This window comes from Loxodonta africana, chromosome 8, assembly GCF_030014295.1.
Source record: "Loxodonta africana isolate mLoxAfr1 chromosome 8, mLoxAfr1.hap2, whole genome shotgun sequence".
Classification (NCBI taxonomy): domain Eukaryota; kingdom Metazoa; phylum Chordata; class Mammalia; order Proboscidea; family Elephantidae; genus Loxodonta; species Loxodonta africana.
In genome coordinates this window covers 90,756,961-90,777,359 of record NC_087349.1, presented here as the reverse complement: position 1 = coordinate 90,777,359, position 20,399 = coordinate 90,756,961, and the positions used below count along the sequence as shown (strand labels likewise).

The 20,399-nt window shown below is 45.5% G+C and overlaps 1 protein-coding gene across 2 annotated transcripts in view; it reads left to right on the top strand.

Annotated features, from left to right (window-relative positions):
- SCRN1 (secernin 1) overlaps window positions 1-18,617 on the top strand; it is an 85,371-nt gene extending 66,754 nt beyond the window's left edge. For both annotated transcript variants that reach the window (XM_064290108.1, XM_003407033.4), the window contains 2 exons: window positions 5,526-5,706; window positions 7,794-18,617. In XM_064290108.1, coding sequence (XP_064146178.1) covers window positions 5,526-5,706; window positions 7,794-7,952 — 340 coding nt within the window. In that variant the 3' untranslated portion in view covers window positions 7,953-18,617. The remainder of the gene's footprint in view (window positions 1-5,525; window positions 5,707-7,793) is intronic.
- Window positions 18,618-20,399: the final 1,782 nt, after the last annotated feature.

Sequence of the window (20,399 nt, the reverse complement as noted above, 5' to 3'; positions counted from 1 at the left end):
ATCATTCCGTTGAACCATCTAGTACCTTAGTCATCCACATAGTAACACTACTTGACTTTAATGTGCTAGCTCTGACCTTTGGAAGCCATTTCCTAGTTGGAAACCAGCACTTGTCAAAGCTTCATAGATGTGAAGAAGAATTGGAGCAGGAAAGAGAAGAGGGATCCCTTAGCATTTTGTGACAGCACAGAATGCAGTGTCCTGTGGTGTACGGGAGCTAGGGGGGCTGACTGTGCACATTTCTTCCCAACTCCATGTTCAGTGACATGGTAGCTTGAAATGGGCATGGTGGGAGGGAGTATTTACACTTTGGAAATCAGCAAACACCATAAATCAGGGCTTTTTTTTTTTTTTTTTTCCAAGGAGTCCCTGGGTGGTGCATGGCTGCTAACCAAAAGGTGGGAAGCTCAAGTCCACCCAGAGGCACCTTGGAAGAAAGGCCTGGCAATCTACTTCTGAAAAAATCAGCCATTGAGAACTCTGTGGAACACAGTTCTGCTCTGACACACATGGGTTCACCATGGATCAGAGTTGACTCAACGGCAATTGGTTTGGGTTTTTAATTTTTTCAGAGATAGTTGTTAAACTAGCACACCACTGAGAGGTCCGCACAGTGAGGAAGATACACAAATACTCAAGATACAGAATGGGTAAACCAAAAGGGGAGCAAAGGGTGTTTAACCTACTTTAACTAGTGGCGGGTAGTCGGTTAGATACAATGAACATGACATTTGTCTCTCTCTGTTTCTTTGTGTTTTGTCTCCTCCTCTTCTCCTCTCAGTGTACTAGGCTGAGAAGCTAGACTGGATTGGCCAAGACCCTATTATCTGGTTAATTCAAACATTAGCATCAGGCGGCACTTTTTTGATATGGAGACAGCATTTCGTTTTTTGATATGGAGACAGCATTTCGAACTCTAGCAGGGCCTTGCAATGCACACCTCCTGGGGATGCCGTTCATAGCTTATGTGAAAGTCAAGCCCTGGAGCTGTACAGCTATACACAGAGCTAGAGCCCTAGGCAAAATGGCACGCCCATCCCTAAGGTTGTCCTTTGCTTTAAAAGGACTGGATCTCTTTCCTTCTATCATAGAAACTCCTGTCATGGAGTCTTTCTGCTCTTAGCCAGGTGTGGCCTTGACCGTATGATTAAAGTAACTCACTGTAAAGCTGGAATGAACCCTTAGGTGAGCCAGTCAGAGGGACACATGCATTTTGAGAGAAACTAGTTTGGTGTTGTAAGATCAGTGGCCACTTAACAGCTCTGACCCCAAACATGACTCTTCTTACTGAAGATGCAGAAATTCCTCAAGTGACTAAGCCAGGCTGACCCTATGACCTGGAAGATCCATCGAGGGGAGTTAGGCAAAGGAAAGATCAAGGGAAAGGCCTCTGCTCAGATGAGTCACCTAAACCTTGAGCACATCTGGAAAGAACCTGGAAGAACCAGGCTCACCGATTGGAGTCCCAGCTTATTCCCTGCAGCCCTCATAAGGCAGGTGGACCCCTGGGATTGCAGCTCAGCCCAGTGGGTGCTCCCAGGCTGCACCCCACCCTGCCGTGCTCAGTATCCCACAGTGCCGTGGCTCTCCCCCATGGGTCAATTGGTCAAAACAATTCTGAGATGGCTAGTAAGTCAACCACTGAGGTTTTACAAATGAAATTACAGGGTTTCCTATAAAAATATCACTCCCACTCTGGCTTCTGAATGATTGAGGCAAGAGGTGCTGGGCAGGGGATTGCGTGGAGTGGTGTCACACATGTGAGCATCATCAATGGCATGGGATGGTGGGGGAAGGAACAGGTGGAGAGGCGTCTCCTCAGCAGCCCAGCTCAGCACGCATGGCTGGAGGCTGAAGTGCCCTTGGCTTGCTGACTGTTGACCCTGCAACAGTCCCACTAGAACCCTGACAGTCCCAGGTGAGAGAAATGGCTCTAATCTTTTCTGCCCAGCGCAGAGCCCTGGAGCCAGGGAAGTGTGAACTGTGCAGGGTCTGGGCTGCTCAGCATGAGCCCCAGGGTCCTTCTACAGAAGGCTGCAGATTAACTGCTGACAGATGGTATGATGAGCACTGACTTTTCTGGAAACCCTGAGTGCAGTCAGGCCCTGAAGGGTTGGGCACTTGACTGTTGTGAGGCAGTTCTGGATGCCTCTGGGCTGGGTTCACTCAATCATGCCCTTACATGCTTTTCTCTCTTCCTGGCACTGGAGCTCTCTCTCCTGTTCTCTCTCTGCCTCCTGCACTCCCTCTTTCCTGCCCTTCCCTCCCCTGCTTCTCTCCTCTCTTCTCTTTCTTTCTGTCCCTCCCCATTACCCTCTTCCAATGGACTCCCATACTGCAGCCCTTTTGCAGAGTTAACTAAATCACCATTTGGAGAATTACACTTTATGGAATCACACCTGATTTAGACACTTTAAATTTTTTCATCAATTCCTTTTCACACTCAACAGTCATTCATTCAACATTCAGTTGAAGGAAAGAGGAATGAAATGATCTATTTTCAAGAGGCCGTAGGAAGTGGAAGTGTGTGTTTCTTCTGCGGGAGGGTAGCTCCCTACATCTTTGGGCGACTTCCTTTAATGGTGGCTGGGGAGAGAAGGTCCTTAGTGAGGCTTGGCTTTTTGGACTTTTGTCCAGCTGGCCTTCCTTATGCTTCCCAGTAGATTGGGTTGAGGGTGGAACCAGTCTCCTATATCTATCTGCATCCCTGGAGTGGGGGTGGGGGGCTACTTATCCTTAACCAGTACCACCCACGCCACCAGCTTGAGGTACAAAGGTCTTACTGCTTTTTTAAAATAATTTATTTTAGTTTTGGATGTTATTGAGAATATACACAGCAAAACAGACACCAATTCAGCAGCTTGTACATGTACAGTTCAGGGAGATTGATTACATTCTTTGAATTGTGCAACCATTCTCACCCTCTTTTTCTGAGTTGTTCCTCCCCCGTTAACATAAATTCACTGCCCCCTATGGTTCCTGTCTTTCAAGGCTGCTGTCAGTGTGATCACATATAGATCTTAAAATAACAACAACAACAACAAAACGTTCCCATCTAGTCAATTCTGACTTCCCTATAGGACAGAATAGAACTGCCCCATGGGGTTTCCAAGGAGTAGCTGGTAGATTCACTATGAACCTTTTGATTAGCGGCTGAGCTCTTAATCACTCCGTCACCAGGGCTCCAGATAGATATTAAAAGAACGTAATGCTCAGGGAAGACATTCTTTACTAGTTAAGCTGAACTATTGTTTGGTTTTTAAGAAGACTGCAGGGGTTATTTTTGGTTTAAGGTTTAAAGATTATCTCATGGCAATATAGTTTCAGGGGCTCATCCACCCTCCATAGCTCCAGTCTGGAGTCCACGAGAATCTGAAATTCTGTTGTGCATTTTCCCTATTTGATAACGAGTCTTCTATAGAATCTTTGATCAAAATGTTCAGTGATGGTACCTGGGCACCATTCAGTTCTGGTCTCGTGGCAAAGGAGGCAGTTGCTCATGGAGGCAATTAACCACACTTCCATTTCCTCCTCTGACTCTCCTTCCTCTGTTGCTACAGGCAAATAGAGACCAATTGTGGCTTGGATGGGCGTTTACAAGCTTATTAAGATCTCACTGCTTTTAATATTCAAATTAAATTAGTCTGAGCCCAAAGTTTGCCTATTGTGGTCAACATCTTTACTTACTGAGTCCTCTTTCCCATGGTAACCAACCTCCGGGAACTAATCTAAGGTTACTTCTCATTGTTGTTAGGTTGATTATAGCTCCTGGTGATCCCATGTGTCAGAGTAGAGCTGCTGCCATATTGTGTTTTCTGGACTGTAATCTCTACAGGAAGGAGCCCTGGTAGCACCGTGGTTAAGCGCTTGGCTCTTAACTGAAAGTTCAGGGGCTCGAACCCACTAGCTGCTCCATGGAAGAAAGACGTGGAGTCTGTTTCCTTAAAGATTACAGACTTGGAACCCCCATGGGGGCAGTTCTGTTCTGTCCTATAGGGTCTGTGAGTTAGAATCAATTTGACAGCGATGGGTTTGGTGTTTTTTTCTTTTTTTAATCTTTACAGGAGCAGATCACTAGGTCTTTTTCCTGCTGGATGGGTTCAAACCACTAACCTTTCAGTTAGCAGTTGAGCTCTTAACTGTTGTGCCACCAGGGCTCCTTTACTTCTCATTACTGTTGTCTGTAGTGGTACTCCTCAGACTTGAACATGAATCACCAGGAGACCTTGTAAAAATGCAGATTATGATTCAGCAGGACTGGGTGGGGCCTGAGATTCTTTGGGGGGTGCCAAAGCCACTAGTCCAAGGACCATCATTGAGGTAGAAGGGTTATTGTTTCCTAGCCATTGTTAGATCATGGCTTACAGAAAAGTGTTTGTGTGGCACACTGGCAAGGCTGCTCCAGCCGCCTCCGCCCCAGATACCCTACAGCTGAGGGAGTCAGCCTCCCAGCTCACCTCCAGCCTACCTGAGGCATCTTGGACTGGGTCAGGTGCACCAGTTGGGAGGAGAGAAAATATCCAAATCTGATCAGTATGCACAGGAGGGTGTGTGTATATGTGCGTGAGGCTCATGATGTAGCTGAAAGCAGGCCACACTCGGGGCCCAGAGGTGCCTGTGCTCTGCCAAAAGTGCCCCATTGACCCAGGCCCAGGTTGCCCTCTGATCCTCTGGTGTTTTCTCTGGGTGCAGAGAGGGGAGTATAAGCCTCTTGCCCCAGGCCTGCAGTCGGCTGCTGTCGCCCCACACTCGTTTGGTCTGGGATTCCAGGCTACACTTCTTTAGAGACATGGCTCTTTCAGTGTATGTGTGTGCATGATGCCATGTGCTGGTATGTAAAAGTGTATACACACACACACACACTCACAGCCATTTTCCTTCAGGTGCTCCCATTGTGTCAAAAGAGCCAAATCAAAGAGCGCTCTTGCATTAGCCACATACTGTGCCCAGAGGAAACTCTCTCACACGACTAGACTGTTTCTCTGTGGTGTGTCCCCTCTGGAGCCTCCAGGATCCTCTGATGTCATCTTTATTAATCTGTCCTTTCCCCGAGTTAGACATATTCCAAAATTTTCCAGTAGGTAGGACCTCAGCAAAACAACACAGAACATGGTAGTCTCAGACCCTTCCTTCCCAGGAGGAAACTTTGCAGCAAACTATGGTAGAGAAAGAGGCAAACATCTTTTGATTCACATAAACAGACGGCCTGTTACACCACTTCTCAGAACACCGAGTGTCTATTCGCCTTCCCTTATATAACTAAAGGGGCCTCTCAAATGGTCTTCCCAAAACAAAGAAAGTCTGTTTCGATGTCCCCACAAATAGAAGAATTTGCAGCTTGTAAATGGCAGCTCGTTCTACTAAAATACCATGAAGTTGTGCTTCCGGGGCATGCACTCCCACCACCCACCTCCGCACACACCTCAGGTTGCCTCAGGAAATGTTTGCTGAATGAAAGGACGATCTCTGGGTGTCCCCAAGCCCCAAACTCAATCTGGCTAAATGCCCTACTCCTTTCTTTCCAGGTCCATATTCAAGCCTTTCATCTTTGTTGATGATGTAAAGCTTGTCCCCAAAGCGCAGTCTCCCAGTTTTGGGGACGATGACCCTGCCAAAAAGGAGCCTCGGTTCCAGGAGAAGCCAGATCGCCGGCACGAGCTGTACAAGGCCCACGAGTGGGCCCGTGCAGTCATCGAAAGTGACCAGGTGAGGCTTGGGCGTAGGCCATGGAGGGTGGGCAGGGCCAGCCTTGGGGGAGCAGGACCTCTGTTAGCATACCTCATCCTTCTTCTCTCCAGCATGTCCAATTTCTCCCAGAAATCCACGTTCCCCAAGGCCCTTCCTAGAAGGCTGGTGATCATTTTCCTACCCAGCCTCTTAAAACCAAATAAAACAAAACATCCACTTTTGATGCTTATCCTAGAGCGCGGTGGGCCAAGAATATCCCTCTTTCACTTACTGTTTACTTAGGGATATTAGAAATGTGGGGTTCTAGATAACTGCTGTTCTGCTGTCTAAAAACACATAAAGAGATGGTTGGTTGGCAATACATTGTTTTAAAAAAGTCAATTCTTTAAAATGCAACTTTTTCCCTCCAAAGCTTTGGTTAATCAAGGTATAAGACATCAATTCAAATGAGAAAAACACCTCATATATGTTCCTCAGCATCAAATATATGTCCACAGCAGTCAGGCTTTCATACAAAATCCAAGCCTGTACTAACAATGTTTTGCTGAAAGCAGGAGGAAGTCACATGCTTGTCAGAAGCTCATCTCTTTCCTCAAGCATCCATTTAACAATTTGTAATAGGTCCAATTCGCCCTGAAGAAAAGCGACACGTTTTAGGTAAATCGGTCCAGATGTTCTGTACGGACTCAGTGAGCTTATTTCCTTATATTCAGCATTGTGGACTGTATAAAAAGGATGTAAAAAGGGCAACATCAGGAGTAAATCCAAATGAATTCAGAAAGTGTCTCTGAGAAGATGTCTTAGTTTTCATAGAACCTGCTTTTGTTATTCCACAGAAATGACCACTTTGACGTGTGAAAGTCACATAGTTATTGAGCATTTAACAGCTGTCCCTTGCCAGTTGCTTCCCTGGAACCAGCGGTGCAGCTGCTGCCCTGAACTTGGCTTCCCCGGGGCTGTCAGAATTAGTTCCTGACAGTGCTTTCGTAGGCAGATGGCAGTAAGCCCAAGTAGACTAAAAATGTCACCCTGTGGTGTGTGGTTTTGTGAATATTTGGCAATTAGAAGGCAGGGGTAGAAAGAGCAATGTATTCTGGGCTAGTCTACGTAAAATTCCAAAGAGATGAGACCAAGGGGGTCTTTTAAAATTAAAGATGACCATTTGAAATTAAAGATGACCATTGGTTTGAGTTGAGGCAGCCTTAGGAAGTGGTGGACAGGTGGCGAAAGCAGCTTCGCAGTTCTCGGACTAATTGAGCAAACGAGAACTTTTCATGATTACTCGCTGTAGAAGAATGTTTCCCACTGGAAGAGATCTCACTGCCTCAGAAAAAGAGTGAATAGGTGATAGACGTAGCATGTGTTTACTCATCGATCTGTCTTTTCATTCAGCAAACATTTACTGAGACTGCCTCCTACGTCCCAGTCATCGGAGAATGGAAATAAGCCTAGGTCTCGTGTCCCAGGAGATCACGGTCTATGGGGGACACAGCCAAGTAGGCAAACTACTACAAGACAGGAAGATAATGACTATGGCAGAAGTCAGGGCTTTGTGTTGTGGGAGCCCAGAGAGGGGCCCCTAATGGCTTGGCGTCGGGGTCAGGAAAAGCTTTCCAAAGAAGCTTAAAGAGTGCATGCAAGTGTTGAGGGAGAGAACGGTACTGCAGAGAGCAGGGTGGCCTGTGCAGTGGTGAGAAAGAGTATCTTGGGTTGTGGGAATGCAATCACTTCCCTCTGGCTGAAGAGAAAGGAGGGCCATGGCAAGAGGTGAGGCAAGCGAGAGCCTTGTATGTATGAATGCCACTCAGGAGTCTGGGTTTTATCCTGCAGGCAGTAGGGAGGTGTTCAAGTATTCTGAGCAGGGCAGCGATGTAACCACATTGGCATTCTAGAATGATCCCTGTGACAGTGATGTGGGAAACAGATTGAAGGGGGTGGACAGCACTGTGGGCAGGAAGCCAGCAGGACCCTGGGGAGGCTTTCATGTCCATTGCAATTCTCCTCCTTCCCACCACTTCTCCCCTTCCTCCCCAATCTCCTTCCCACCCCCTCTTTCCCTGGCCTGCTGCTCTGCTGAGCTGTAAAGTGGCTGTGTTCTTCCACAGGAGCAAGGTCACAAGCTGAGGAAGACCATGCTGGAACTAGAGAAGCAAGGCCTGGAAGCTATGGAAGAAATCCTGAGCAGCTCTGACCCTCTGGACCCCGCCGAAGTAGGGGACCTTTTCTATGACTGTGTTGATACCGAGATTAAGTTCTTTAAGTGAAGTAAGCATTCTCTTTCCCCTTCTTATTTAAAACTTCCCACCTTACTAAATTACCAGCAAGACAAACCACTCTCCTGTTTGAGTAAAATGAGAAAGTTAAGTTGTAGTCTCCTTTTCTGAAGCCAAATTGAACTGTGAAGTTGTGTTCTGCCTTGAATCTCAAAACACCCCCTTCTTCTGCAATGTCTGTCCCCTTCCTCTGCAATGGAACATGTACCCCCATTTGCCTGTTGTTTGGTCATATGACTAATTGTGGATTTTAAGCTGCTATTATTGTATTCCAGTGACAGTGGACACATTAGCCTTTTCACAAGAGGACTGGCGGTCATCAAGTCTTGAAAGACATCTAGTCACCACAGTGCTGAGTTTGCAGGAAAAGCAAAATCTTTTAAAGTCTTACTTTTTCTCTCAGTCACAGCTTTTTTTTCCAGTTAAAAGGCATTTTTTCGCTGGTCCAGGGTTCTTGTGTGCATAGACCAGGGAGGACCTCCCTGGGGTTCCCTTCACCTACGTACATGCCTGAAGTGCAGAATGTCTCCATATGAGTCCTCTGAGGGACAGAACCAAGAGAAAAGGACAAAGGGGGCTCCTGTCCACTCCCAGCTAGATCCCAGTTTCCATGATCCTGAAGGACCTGTCTTCCATGTCCTGTGCTTTTGTGTGCCAGACCTACAGAGCTACTTATGGTGGGCAGAGAACTGTTCTTCCATGCTAGCTGGGACTTACTGCCCGCTTTGGTGATGCAGAAGCAGCCATGCTGGTGACTTCCCCAAGTCAAAGGCACAGCTGCCCTCCCACCGGTGGGGCACACCCACCACTTGGACAGGGCCTTGTGCAGAAATGATTCCAGGTTGAATTACCACGATCTAGTCTAGGATTAATTAAATGGCCGTAGGGGATAGTTCCACCCAACAAAGCAGCAAATTTCTTAGCTAATGAGGGAAAGAAAAGGAGAAACTCTTAACTATTTAGGTTGCCGTTAAAGTGGCTGGAAGCCGAGGAGTCACTACATTATCTCAGCAGAGAGACTTTAATTAAACTGATTTGTTTCCAGCATAGTGTTCACATAAAGGATTTGACTTCCACCAGAGCATAGAAAAGTGTGTGAGGAAGACCAGATGGGCTTAGCGGTGGGAAGACAGAGGGCAAGAAGGCAGCAGATGGATGTAGAAGCACTTCACTGCAGGGTGACAATCCAACCCTTGCCTTCCTGCCCAGCCTCTGATATCCCACAAAGCTGTATAAGAAGCAGCTGACTTCTCCTGGGCCTTCCCCTTACTCCTCCACACCCAGGAGCTGCCTTCTGCCTGGTAGCCAAGTGGGTGGGTGTGGGGGGGGGGGGGCTTCCCTCCATCTACTGAAACCCTCAGAATGCAATGGAAAGGGGGCAGTGTGAGCAGAAATATATGTTAATAGAGCGGCTGGTGGGAAAATAGCAGCTTAATTACCCCCAGCTTCACCTGTACCTTTTGGGCCTAACCAGCCTCATCATTCTTGATAGGAACTTCCACATGGAAGTATTGTATCAGGAGCCTCCGAAGTGACTTAGAGTTAATAACTCCTCCTCAGCCTCAGTGAAGGCCTCTAGAGCTGGAAGGACCGGGCCTCTCATTGTGCAGATGGGGACACTGAACGTCAGAGGTTTTGTTAGAACCAGTCTTTCTACCATCTCCCCGTTAAGAGCAGGGATAGAAGAGTGCCAGGAGCTTCTTGCCCAGCAGTTCTGTAAATTCTGTATATGAAACCATTGACTACAGATGGTGAGAGCTGGGAAGCATGTCTCAGCTTACAAGGTTAATGGTAACCAGCGACGGCAGCTTGTAGAGGTTTGTGCAGCACTGGCCTAGGCTTTCACTGGCGATGAAAGTGGCGGCTCCTCTAGGTGGAGCCCATCCCGAGAGCATCTGACGAGAGCTGGTCAGCGGGAGGGTGAGGTCAAGGATGACTTAGGTACTTCATCCCCTGCGAAGTCTGCTAGTAGATGGGGGATGAGGCTGCAGTACAGTGGCTACTGAAAGCAAGACGATGCATCTCGCCATGCAGTCTCACTCTCCCTTATCCCTGGAAACGTGTCATCGGATCTGACATGTCTGAGACACCAAAGGTGATTTGGGGTTTGATCAAAAGAAATCGATTAAGAATAAGTTACAGGGAGGCCTGCTTTCATTACTGTGAGCCAAACAAAGGTCACAGATCACCCCGCCAGCCTTAGACCACTGCCCAGCCGTGCAGTAGGCAATACAACAGCTACTTCTGTTAGGGGCCATAGACCTTAGTCAAGCACTGCAGAGAAGAGCCAACAATCCTAAGAGAAGCTTGTTATGACTAATGCTGTACATCACCAGGAGTCCCTGGGTGTTGTAAATGGTGTCTGAAAAAAGGCCTGGTGATCTGCTCCCTAAAAATCAGCCACTGAAAACCCTATGGAGCACAGTTCTACTCTGACATAAGCGGGGTCACCAAGATCAAAGTCGACTCAGTTGCAACTGGTTGCATGTCACCATCGTGGTGTCCTTGTCTCACCACCAGAGGGCAGGCCTCCCTGGCATAGGCTGCCTGAAGTGAGACTGGGCACAGTCGCCCCCATCAAGCATGTAGGTAGCCTGTGTAGAGTCAAACACCAAATGATAGTAAGGGACAGATTCTCCATGTATTGGGGTGGGTGGGTGGAAATGAGATCAGAGGAGCTTCTGGTACACTTATATTACCCATTGTCGTCGAGTCTATTCCAAATCGTAGTGACCCTACAGGACGGAGTAGAATTGCCGTATCGGGTTTCCAAGGAGCTGCTGGTGGATTCTAACTGCCGACCTTTTGGTTAGCAGCCAAGCTCTTAACCACTTGAAATATGTTGGTTTTGAGCAGACTGTTGTTGGTAGGATATTTGTAAATGCTCTAACAGACTTTTTTTTTTAATCCTTCTCATTACATGGCTCATTTCTTGACTGGGGATCGGTTTTCTAAAGGAAGTGAGGAAAATGAATATTCAAGATGAAATATAGAAAGTAATGTTTAAGGTCACAGTATGTAAATAGCATCATAGAATATCATTTGTGTATCTATTAAGATTCGGGGGGGGGATGCCTGTGCATGCTCCCTGCCCCAACCAAACATAAGCTAGTTCAGTCTTGTCTAGTAGATGGGCTTCCCATGAGCAAAGACAGCCCTCATAATGTAAGGAGGGCGGAGGCAGCAGTAAAAGTAAATTAGAAGAGCAGAAGTAGGAATTTTTCCTTCTTGGAGTTGGTTTGGAACTTTAGGTAGACTAAGGATATAACCAAAATTATGGTGATTCTTTAGTGATCAGTAACATAAGACATAGTAGTATTATTTGAAGGAGCCTATCTTACAGGCTGTCTAACAGAGCAGGTGCCTGCCTATTAGATCTTAGCAGTGAAGTTCCTTTCCTATTGGGTGAATCATTAGATTTAAAAAATAATTATCAACCAGGCAAATTACTTTGCTTACTAACGATGTCATCCCACAAACGGAACAGGTGCTATATAGCACTGGCTGGCCCAGGAGGGAAGCCAGGTGGGGCCAGTGTGTCCACTAACTGCATTCTTGACTAAAGATCCATCTGTCCTTTATCAGCAAAGGTCTCCAACTGAGCCTTCAGCTTTAGGGCGGAAGCACATGGAGGAGGGAGGGAGGGAGGGAAAGCCTTCTAGCCGGCAGTTTGTGTATGGAGTGGGAGAAGGAGCGGCGTGTCGCACCCACATGGCCGTCACATTTCATTTCACGCAGCCCAGAGACCCAGCTCCCCTCCTATGGTTGCGTGTCAAAACGTGCTTTATCTGATTGACTCCAAATATCTCCAAATGTTCTATGGAGGTTTCTCGTGGGAACAGGTATGTACCTGTTCGCAATCATGTTGTCAGAATTTAAATGTGTTAGTTGGGAAATGCTGTTTGCAGGGAATAATAAAAAAGAAATCTTTGTTTCCTGCAGTGGGAATGGACCATGTCGTCTTAACAGTCTTTTGTACAATCCAGATAACTTTCCCACCCAGTGCTTGCCCTTGGAATTGTGTCTAAACGCATCAAGCATAATACAATTAAAAAAATGCTGAAATTAATGTCCAGTGGCTTCTTCTGTCTTATGTTTCATGAATAAATGTGGGTATCAGTCACACATATAAATTACATGAAAAGGGGGGTGTTTTTCTGAGTGGAATCTTCAGGAAACCCAAATACTCAACCCTCTTGGTCAAAATCAGTCCAGCAGTTTCCTGAATTTTGTACCCTTCTGTGGATAAATCCACTCTTTAAAAATAAACAGAAACCAGAGACTCCATCAGCCTGAGACTAGAAGAACTAGATGGTACCTGGCTGCCATCAATGACCGTCCCGACAGGGAACACAACAGAGAGTCCCTGACGGAGCAGGAGAAGAGTGGGGTGCAGAACTCAAATTCTAGTAAAAAGACCAGACTTAATGGTCTGATTGAGAATGGAGAAACCCTGAAAGACGTGGCCCCTGGACTCTCTGTTAGCCCAAAACTAAAACCAGTCCCAAAGCCAATTCTTCAGACAAAGATTAGACTGGACTATAAGACACAAAATGATGCTGGTGAGGAGTGTGCTTCTTAGTTCAAGTAGATACATGAGACTAAATGGGCAGGTCCTGTCTGGAGGCGAGATGAGAAGGCAAAAAGGGACAGGAGCTGATTAGACACAGGAAATCCGAGGTGGAAAGGAGGAGTGTGCAGTCACATTATAGGGAGAGCAACTAGGGTCACATAACAATATGTGTATAAATTTTTGTATGAGAAACTAACTTGAAGTGTGAACTTTCACTGAAAGCACAATAAATTAAAAAAATAAACAGAAAACATTCTAGAATGAGAAGTGTAGATCATCTGAATGGCTGGTGCCATTTATGCAAAGAATATTCTGAAGCTATGCCAGCCGCACAAACAGAAGAGGCTGCCACTTAAGAAAAAAGCCAGCTCTTTCCACCCTTGTGATTAGAAATGCCAAACCACTTCCATGATTCCATCTCTGCTGTGACAGGCAAAATGCAACTGAATGTATTCTTCATGGAAATAGGACTTAGTCACCTGCAACAAGAGACCTGCCTCTGTCAAGGTCAGAGTGGAAAAGCACTTTATTTACACAGCAAGGACCTGCTAACTCTTTCAAACTTTTTCATAAACATGATACACTCCTGCAAAGCTCCAAGGTGACAGAGCGGGTTCATGGAGGGTGGTGCGGCCTCCCGGGGCGTGGCCGGAGAATTTGGAACTTGCTTCTGGAGTCTGCAACCCTTCCCGTTAAGTTGGTCCCCTCATCTGTGTAGGCACCACCTCCTCCACACTTAACTTCACAAAAATCAAATGAACAAACAAAAAGCCAACTCACGGTGACCACATGAGTGTCAGAGTAGAACTATGCTCCATCGGGTTTTCAATGGCTGACCAGGTAGATCACCCGGTCTTTCTTCCGAGATGACTCTGGGTGGACTTGAGTCTCCAACCTTTCAGTTAGCAGCTGAGTGCATTAACAGTTCGTACCACACAAGGACCCTAACTCCCCAAGGGGTGCCTAAAATTATATAGCAACTCCACCACCTCCACAGTCAACGGCTTTGAAGCTTGTCATCCACTCTGTTGATTACCTTGGGTCATTGCTTTTCTCCCCCATGTGGACTGGCCCTTTTGGTCATTAAAGAGCTTATCTGCTCTTCCATCAGTAAGACAGCAGATACAACAATTCATCCCTTTACTTTTGATGCAAAGCGTGTAGTAATGAGACATGAAATTAATTTCTAGATGAGATTTATTTCAGAAACAGCTATGAATTTTAATTACTGCTCTCTCCTTGTTATCCAATAGCAGAGCTGATGGAGTGTGGTCTGAGCAGCTCACCAGCAGAGCCCACTTGTGACTGGGCGTGTAATAAGCATAGTGGTTGTTCCCTAGTGTGGGGCATGTTCCCCAGAGTGTGGGGCATGCTGATACGGGGGTCTGTTGTGTGTCCTGCTTGAGGGCTTAGGCTTTGTACGTGTGAGGTCACTGAATCTTCACAACGACGTGCACACGTATTTATGTCCCCATTTCACAGCTGAGGAAACTGAGGCACTTTTAAGACTGAAGTCCATGTTTGCCTCCCAAGTCCTAATCCTTAGCCTGCTCACCTAGCAGATAAACCTCATCTCCCATATACCATGTTCTAAACAGTGCACCTGAAAACAGTATTATGGAGACCGAGATGCTGCTTCACAAGGGAGGCCGTTTTGATGGATTTGCTAATATTTGGGAAAGGCTGAAGTGCACCTTAGGTGGAAAGTTACTCCATTTTAACATAGGTTAGAGGAATTTACAAACAATACTCTCTGCCCATTCTATATTAATAAAACCAAATAAATACAGTATCACCTACTTTTTTAATGCATTTGAGGAAGTTTTTTCCCCTCCTTGATAAGTTTTTTCAAATACCCACAAGATTGTTGTTGTTTGTTAGGTGCCGTCGAGTGGATTTCTATTCATAGTGACCCTATGTGCCACAGAACGAAACACTGCTAGGTCCTGTGCCATCTTCACAATTGTTATCTTTGAGCCTATTGTTGCAGCCACCATGTCAATCTATCTCGTTGAGGGGCTCTTTTTCACTGACCCTCTACTTTACCAAGCATGACGTCCTTCTCCAGGGACTGGTCCCTTCTGATAGCATGTCCAAAGTACATGAGATGAAGTCTCACCATCTTCTGTCTTAGGGAGCGTTCTGGCCCAGAAAACATTCTGTAGCTTAGTCAGAAAGGTCAGCTCTAAGACCAAAGACCTCATTGCTAACACAGTTATGTTATAGCCAGTGCTGGGTCCTGTGTAAACATCCCTTCTGCTCTGCTATTCCTAGAAGCCCTCATCCTTAAAAGATTAACCTTAGACTGGTACTGGTTCCCACTGATGGGTTTGACAGTGAAACAGCCGGAAGCATTTCCACTTATTAAAGTTTATTAGGTACAAAGAAATGAACCTGCAGAGATAAACATCAATAAATATAAAGTACACGTGAGACATGAGGGGCATCCCAGGCTGCAGTGTCAGTGAAAATATGCAGGATGGTTGAATGCCTCTACATATGGGCTTATGGTTAAGGGGCTAAACTGTAATACTGTAGGGGGAACGGCGTGGCGGACGTGAGCTCCAGGGGCTGTGAGTTCAGTGAGTTCTCTAGAAGAGATGTGATGCCGGATTCCTGAGATTTCTCCCTCATTGTGATTTTTGGTTTCTGCTCTTTCCTTCCTCTGTCCTTGAACAGTGTTCTTTTTAATTTCCATCCCAGCAGTGAGGAACATGAAAGTATAAGCACCTCATCAGGGCAGGCAGTCTACTCTGAAGGTGGAATTGCCTTTGTCTAGGGCCTTCTTAATCATGATAATTAAAACTTATATAATTATGTTATCCAACTGGGAGGGAGGCGGAGTGGATACTAATGAAGAAATTCTGACCTTTTGGAAACTTTCCAGAACAAATAAAACAAATCAGCTATGCCCAGAACTGATGACCTACAAAAGTTTGTCCATTGATTTTGCTGTTACAACTTGGCATGATTTATTCCCTAGTGAAGGGAACTTAACCTTGCTCCATAGCTTCTACCTGGAGTGAGAATGCAGAGAAAGCATAACAATGGTGTAGGAAGCCAGACACAATAGCTAGGTTTCTACAGTGGTGTTTGCCAAAACCTGCCTAAATGTCTACCTTTTCTGGCTGGCTTGGTCGGGGCGTGGTATCTTTAAGGTGTGAGTTGTTCTAGTGCAAACTTATTTTTTTTTTCACTGCTCCTCTCTCCTCTCCTGTCCCTGATTTCCTTTAATCTGTAGCTATTTTGAGCGCAACCCAGGGATCGATCAATCTGTGCCCTTCTAGTCTTCTCTCCTTCCTCTGTCCCAGGGTGGGGGAGCATGCCGGGGGCCAGGCGGCAAGCAAAAACACCCCTCCATTGCCTTGTCAGCTCAAGAAAAAGGTGTGAGAGAAGTCAGAGCCCATCTTGCCCCCTCCCATATTCAGGGGTGGGCTGGCCTCAGACACATCTTTCCCCACAGAAGAGCTGCCTGCCACAAGGAACGGGGAAGCTGCCAGACCGATTCCCCAGTTCCCTGCTCCTTTAGCTTAGAATGGAGCTACGGTTTGCCTAATGGGTACTTCCAGGTTTCCTACATGGGGGTGGGGCACCAGATATTTGAGGGAGCTATTTCACTGCACGTTTCAGTCTTCACTTTTTCACATTATATTTTCCATGCAGATCCTGCACTCAGAAAGAAAAGAGACCTCTGAGATAGATTAGTAATTTACTATCAGTTGCTTATGTTTCTAGCCTGCAGGGAAAATAATGAAATATCATAAAGCCCACCTCACCCTGGCTACCGGGACAGGGCTGGGAGCTCAGAGGGGACAAGAGGAAAGTCACGGAGGCTTGGGCACAAGGGGACTGTAAACAGTAAAAGCCTTGGCTACTTGTAGGATTATTCGGTTACAAAAGGGACCCTGGGGTCGGCATTGGAGGGGCCTGGGCCCCTCTTGCCTTTATTTTGTGTTATATTTACACTAGGCAGCAAAAAATCCCTGTACTATGAAACAGGAGCGAGACGTGATGTCTCGTTCGTTGGAGGCTGCGTGGCAGCGTCATCGGGTGTGGGGGAAACATGACTTTCTCTGAGCTGCATCAGTTATAAGGCATTATTTGGTTTGACTTTGCAGTTGCTGAGAATATAAAACCATGCCAATAAGAAACCACTGTGGATACCATGGTTTAGCGAATACCCGGAAATGAAAGACTCTTCTAAAAATGCTTCAGGATCTTGGGAGGGCCAGCCCGCACATATAATGCACAGTCATGGAATGGACGCTATGAGGTGGGGACAGGGCTCTATGTACTGACAGATGAATGCCAGGGTGCATTTTAAAAAATGGAGAAAAGTTATTTTTGTTTTTCTTTTTAAATTATGCAAATAAAAGTTGACTATGATACTGATTTAAAGCCTGTGCAAACCACCTATTTACAATAAATAAATGCTCCACGCAGAGCGTGTATGTCAACTAAAATACAACTTGAGTGAGGTGGTGTGCCCTTCCTGTGATGTGGAACCCCTGGGGGCTCACAGGAACTTGGCTTCATCCATCTTCTCACCGGAGTGTCTTGAGTGGTAACTGTGGAAACAACAGAAGATGGCTGCGTGAGGCTGGTAGAGTCATTGCACACACAGGACCGACCCCAGCCCTGGGCACCACTGCTGTTCCTCATGAACGCAAGGCTGCATGAGCCGGAAGGTGGTCCCATCACATGCATGGAGCTGGTTTTTACTCAAGGGGTCATGGGTGGCAAAAGGATGAAATGGAGCATGTAGTTGATGTCATGTGGGGACATAATACCATATACTTTAAATTGTTTTACTGTGATAACAATATACATAACAAAACATTTGCCAATTCAACCATTTTTTACATGTACAGTTCAGTGGCATCATGTTGTGCAACCATCACCATTATCCATTTCCAAATTATTCCACCACCATTAACAGAAACTCAGCGCCCCCTAAGCAATGACTGCCCCACCCCTGGTAACCACTAATAAGCTTTGGTTTCTATATATTAGCTTATTTCATATAAATAAGGTCATACAATATTTGTCATTTTTAGTGACTGGTTTATTTCCCTTAGCATGTTTGCAAGGTTCAGCTATCCATGTTGTAGCATGTATCAGGACTTCATTTTTCTTTAGGGCTGTGTAATACTCCATTGTATGTACATACCATATTTTGTTTATCCATTCATCTGTTAACAGGTATTTCAGTTGTTTCTACCGTTTTGGCTATTGTGAGCAGTGCTACAGTGAACATTTGTGTACAAATTTCTGCTTGTGTTCCTGCTTTCAATTCTTTTGGGTATATTGGGATTTCTGGGTCATATGGTAATTCTACGTTTAACTTTTTGAGGAACCACCAAACTGTTTTCCACAGCAGCTGTAACCGTTTTGCGTTCCCACCAGCAATAGATGAGGGTCTAATGCTGTCATATATACATGTTTAGGACCAAGTATCCGCAGGTTCATTTGACAGGAAGCTCAGGAATAGTCAAGAACTTGCTGGACACCGGTGTGAGCACAGAAAAACTACATAGTGCCCAGCTACCATCACTAACTGCTCTAACTGTTCTAACAGGAATCACAGTAGAGGGTCCCAGACAGAGCGGAAGAAAAATGTAGAACAAAATTCAAGTTCACAAAAAAAAAAAGACCAGACTTACTGGTCTGACAGAGACTGGAGGAACCCCCAAGACTATGGTCCCTGGACACCCTGCTAACTCAGAACTGAAGCCACTCCTGAAGTCCACATTTCAGCCAAACATTAGACAGGCCTATAAAACAAACAATAACACACATGAGGAATGCGTTTCTTAGTTCAATCAAGTGTACGGGACCAAATGGGCAATGCCTGCCCAAAAGCAAAGATGAGAAGGCAGAAAGGGACAGAAAAATGGGACGAATGGACACAGAGAATCAGGGGTGGACAGGGAAAGGCGGAGAGTGCTGACACATTGCAGGGATAGCAACCAATGTCGCAAAATAATTTGTGTATAAATTTTTGAATGAGAAACTAATTCGCACTGTACACTTTCACCTAAAACACAGTAAAATTAAAAAAAAAAACAAAAAACAAAAAAACTTGCTGGAGATCCCAAGACAAGGCAATGGAAAAGAGAGAATGGGACTCAAGTCTTCAGATGTCCAGCCCGGAGGTCCCACCCATACACTGATCTGTTGGGTTTGTATCCTCAGAAGAAGAGCACATACCTTGGGGCATTGTTTGCTTTGAGTAGAAACTAGTGATTTCTCTGGGTGATTGCTTTTTGTCTCACTGAAGTGAAAATGAATGAATTAATCCTTTGGTCTCAGGTGATTTAGGTATGTGGCTGCCATGACACTGGGGTCCAGATCCTGAACAATGGCCAACATGGGCTTGTCACAGTTGATAATGAGGATGACTTCTGTCTCTGGTGATTCTAACATTGAGGAAAAGCAGGGAGGTCTAGTGGAAGGAGCACTGGACAAGGAGTGAGAAGGTCTGGGCATGTGACCTTGGGCACATTCTTTAGTCCCTTGGGGATCGGTTTTCTTTTTTCTAAAATGGCATTCAAACTATCTCTTTAGCTCCTATCAAGGGCTATTAAAAAGATCAAATGAGATAACATACAAGCTAGGTGAAAAACGTAAAGAGCCATGTACGTGTAGGGAACTATGATTGTGATTATTCCTATGTTTTCTGACCACAGGAGTAGTGTGTTCAATTGCAGAAACTTTGAAAATTGCGGTGCACTAGGAACAAAGTAAAATTCAGCCATCATCTTCCAGAATGGATGCCTGGTAACAATTTTGTGTATATCCTTCTTGTCCTTGTCTTTCCTATGCATATAAACTTTTCCCATAAGTATGCTTGCACATCCAGTTTTGAACCTATGAACATCTGAGAATGATTACTGCAATTCTTGCGTGAGCAGTGGTGAGAAAAAGGGGTACATGTCTACTAGGGGAAGTACTTCCTCCTCCTCCAAGGAACTTGCCTGGCTTCCGGAGCCTCCAGTCCCTTTCTTCTCACACCACTTTCCTCTAGGTCTGATAAAGCTGCAAAGGGGCCCAAACTAACAGCAGGCCACCCTCTCTGTCACACAAAACTCTAAAACAGGAGGAGACCATGGTAGGACTGAATGTGTGTTTTCAAAGAAACAAAGGGCCTTTAAAGATGAGCCCCAGAGTGTACAGTGAGAACCATCATCTCTACCTGGGTTAGGGAACACTCTGACCACATGGCCTTGGGTCAGAGTGATGGCATTTCTTCCAAGACTGCCTTATCACATAAACCCCTATCTAGTTTCCTTCTAGCTAGCTTTTGTCACTTTTTTCTAGCCACCAGGACTTGAATAAATTTGAGTTAGTTTAGCCAAAACAAATTATAAATAAATATGGATGGGGCCAAAAATTCCAAGGGAATGTAAAATGGTACAGTCACTGTGGAAAACAATTTGACAGTTCCTCAAAAAATTGAACATAGAATTACCACATGACCCAGCAATTCTACTCCTCGGTATATTCCCAAAAGACTTAAAAGCAGGGACAAAAAAGGATACTTGTATACTAATGTTTATTGTAGTATTATTCATAATAGCCAAAAGGTGGAAACAATCCAGGTGTCCATCAATAGATGAACAGATAAAATGTGTTATACACATTCAATGGAGTATTATTCAGCCCTAATGACAATGAAGTTCTGATATATGCTATAATTTGGGTGAACCTTGAAAACATGTTCAGTGGCGTAAGTCAGACACAAAAGGACAAATATTGTATGAACGACTTATGTGAAATATCCTGACTAGGCAGCATATAGAGACCAAAGTTTATTAGTGATCACCAGGGATGGGTGGGAGGGGGCAACGGGAAGGTATTGTTTA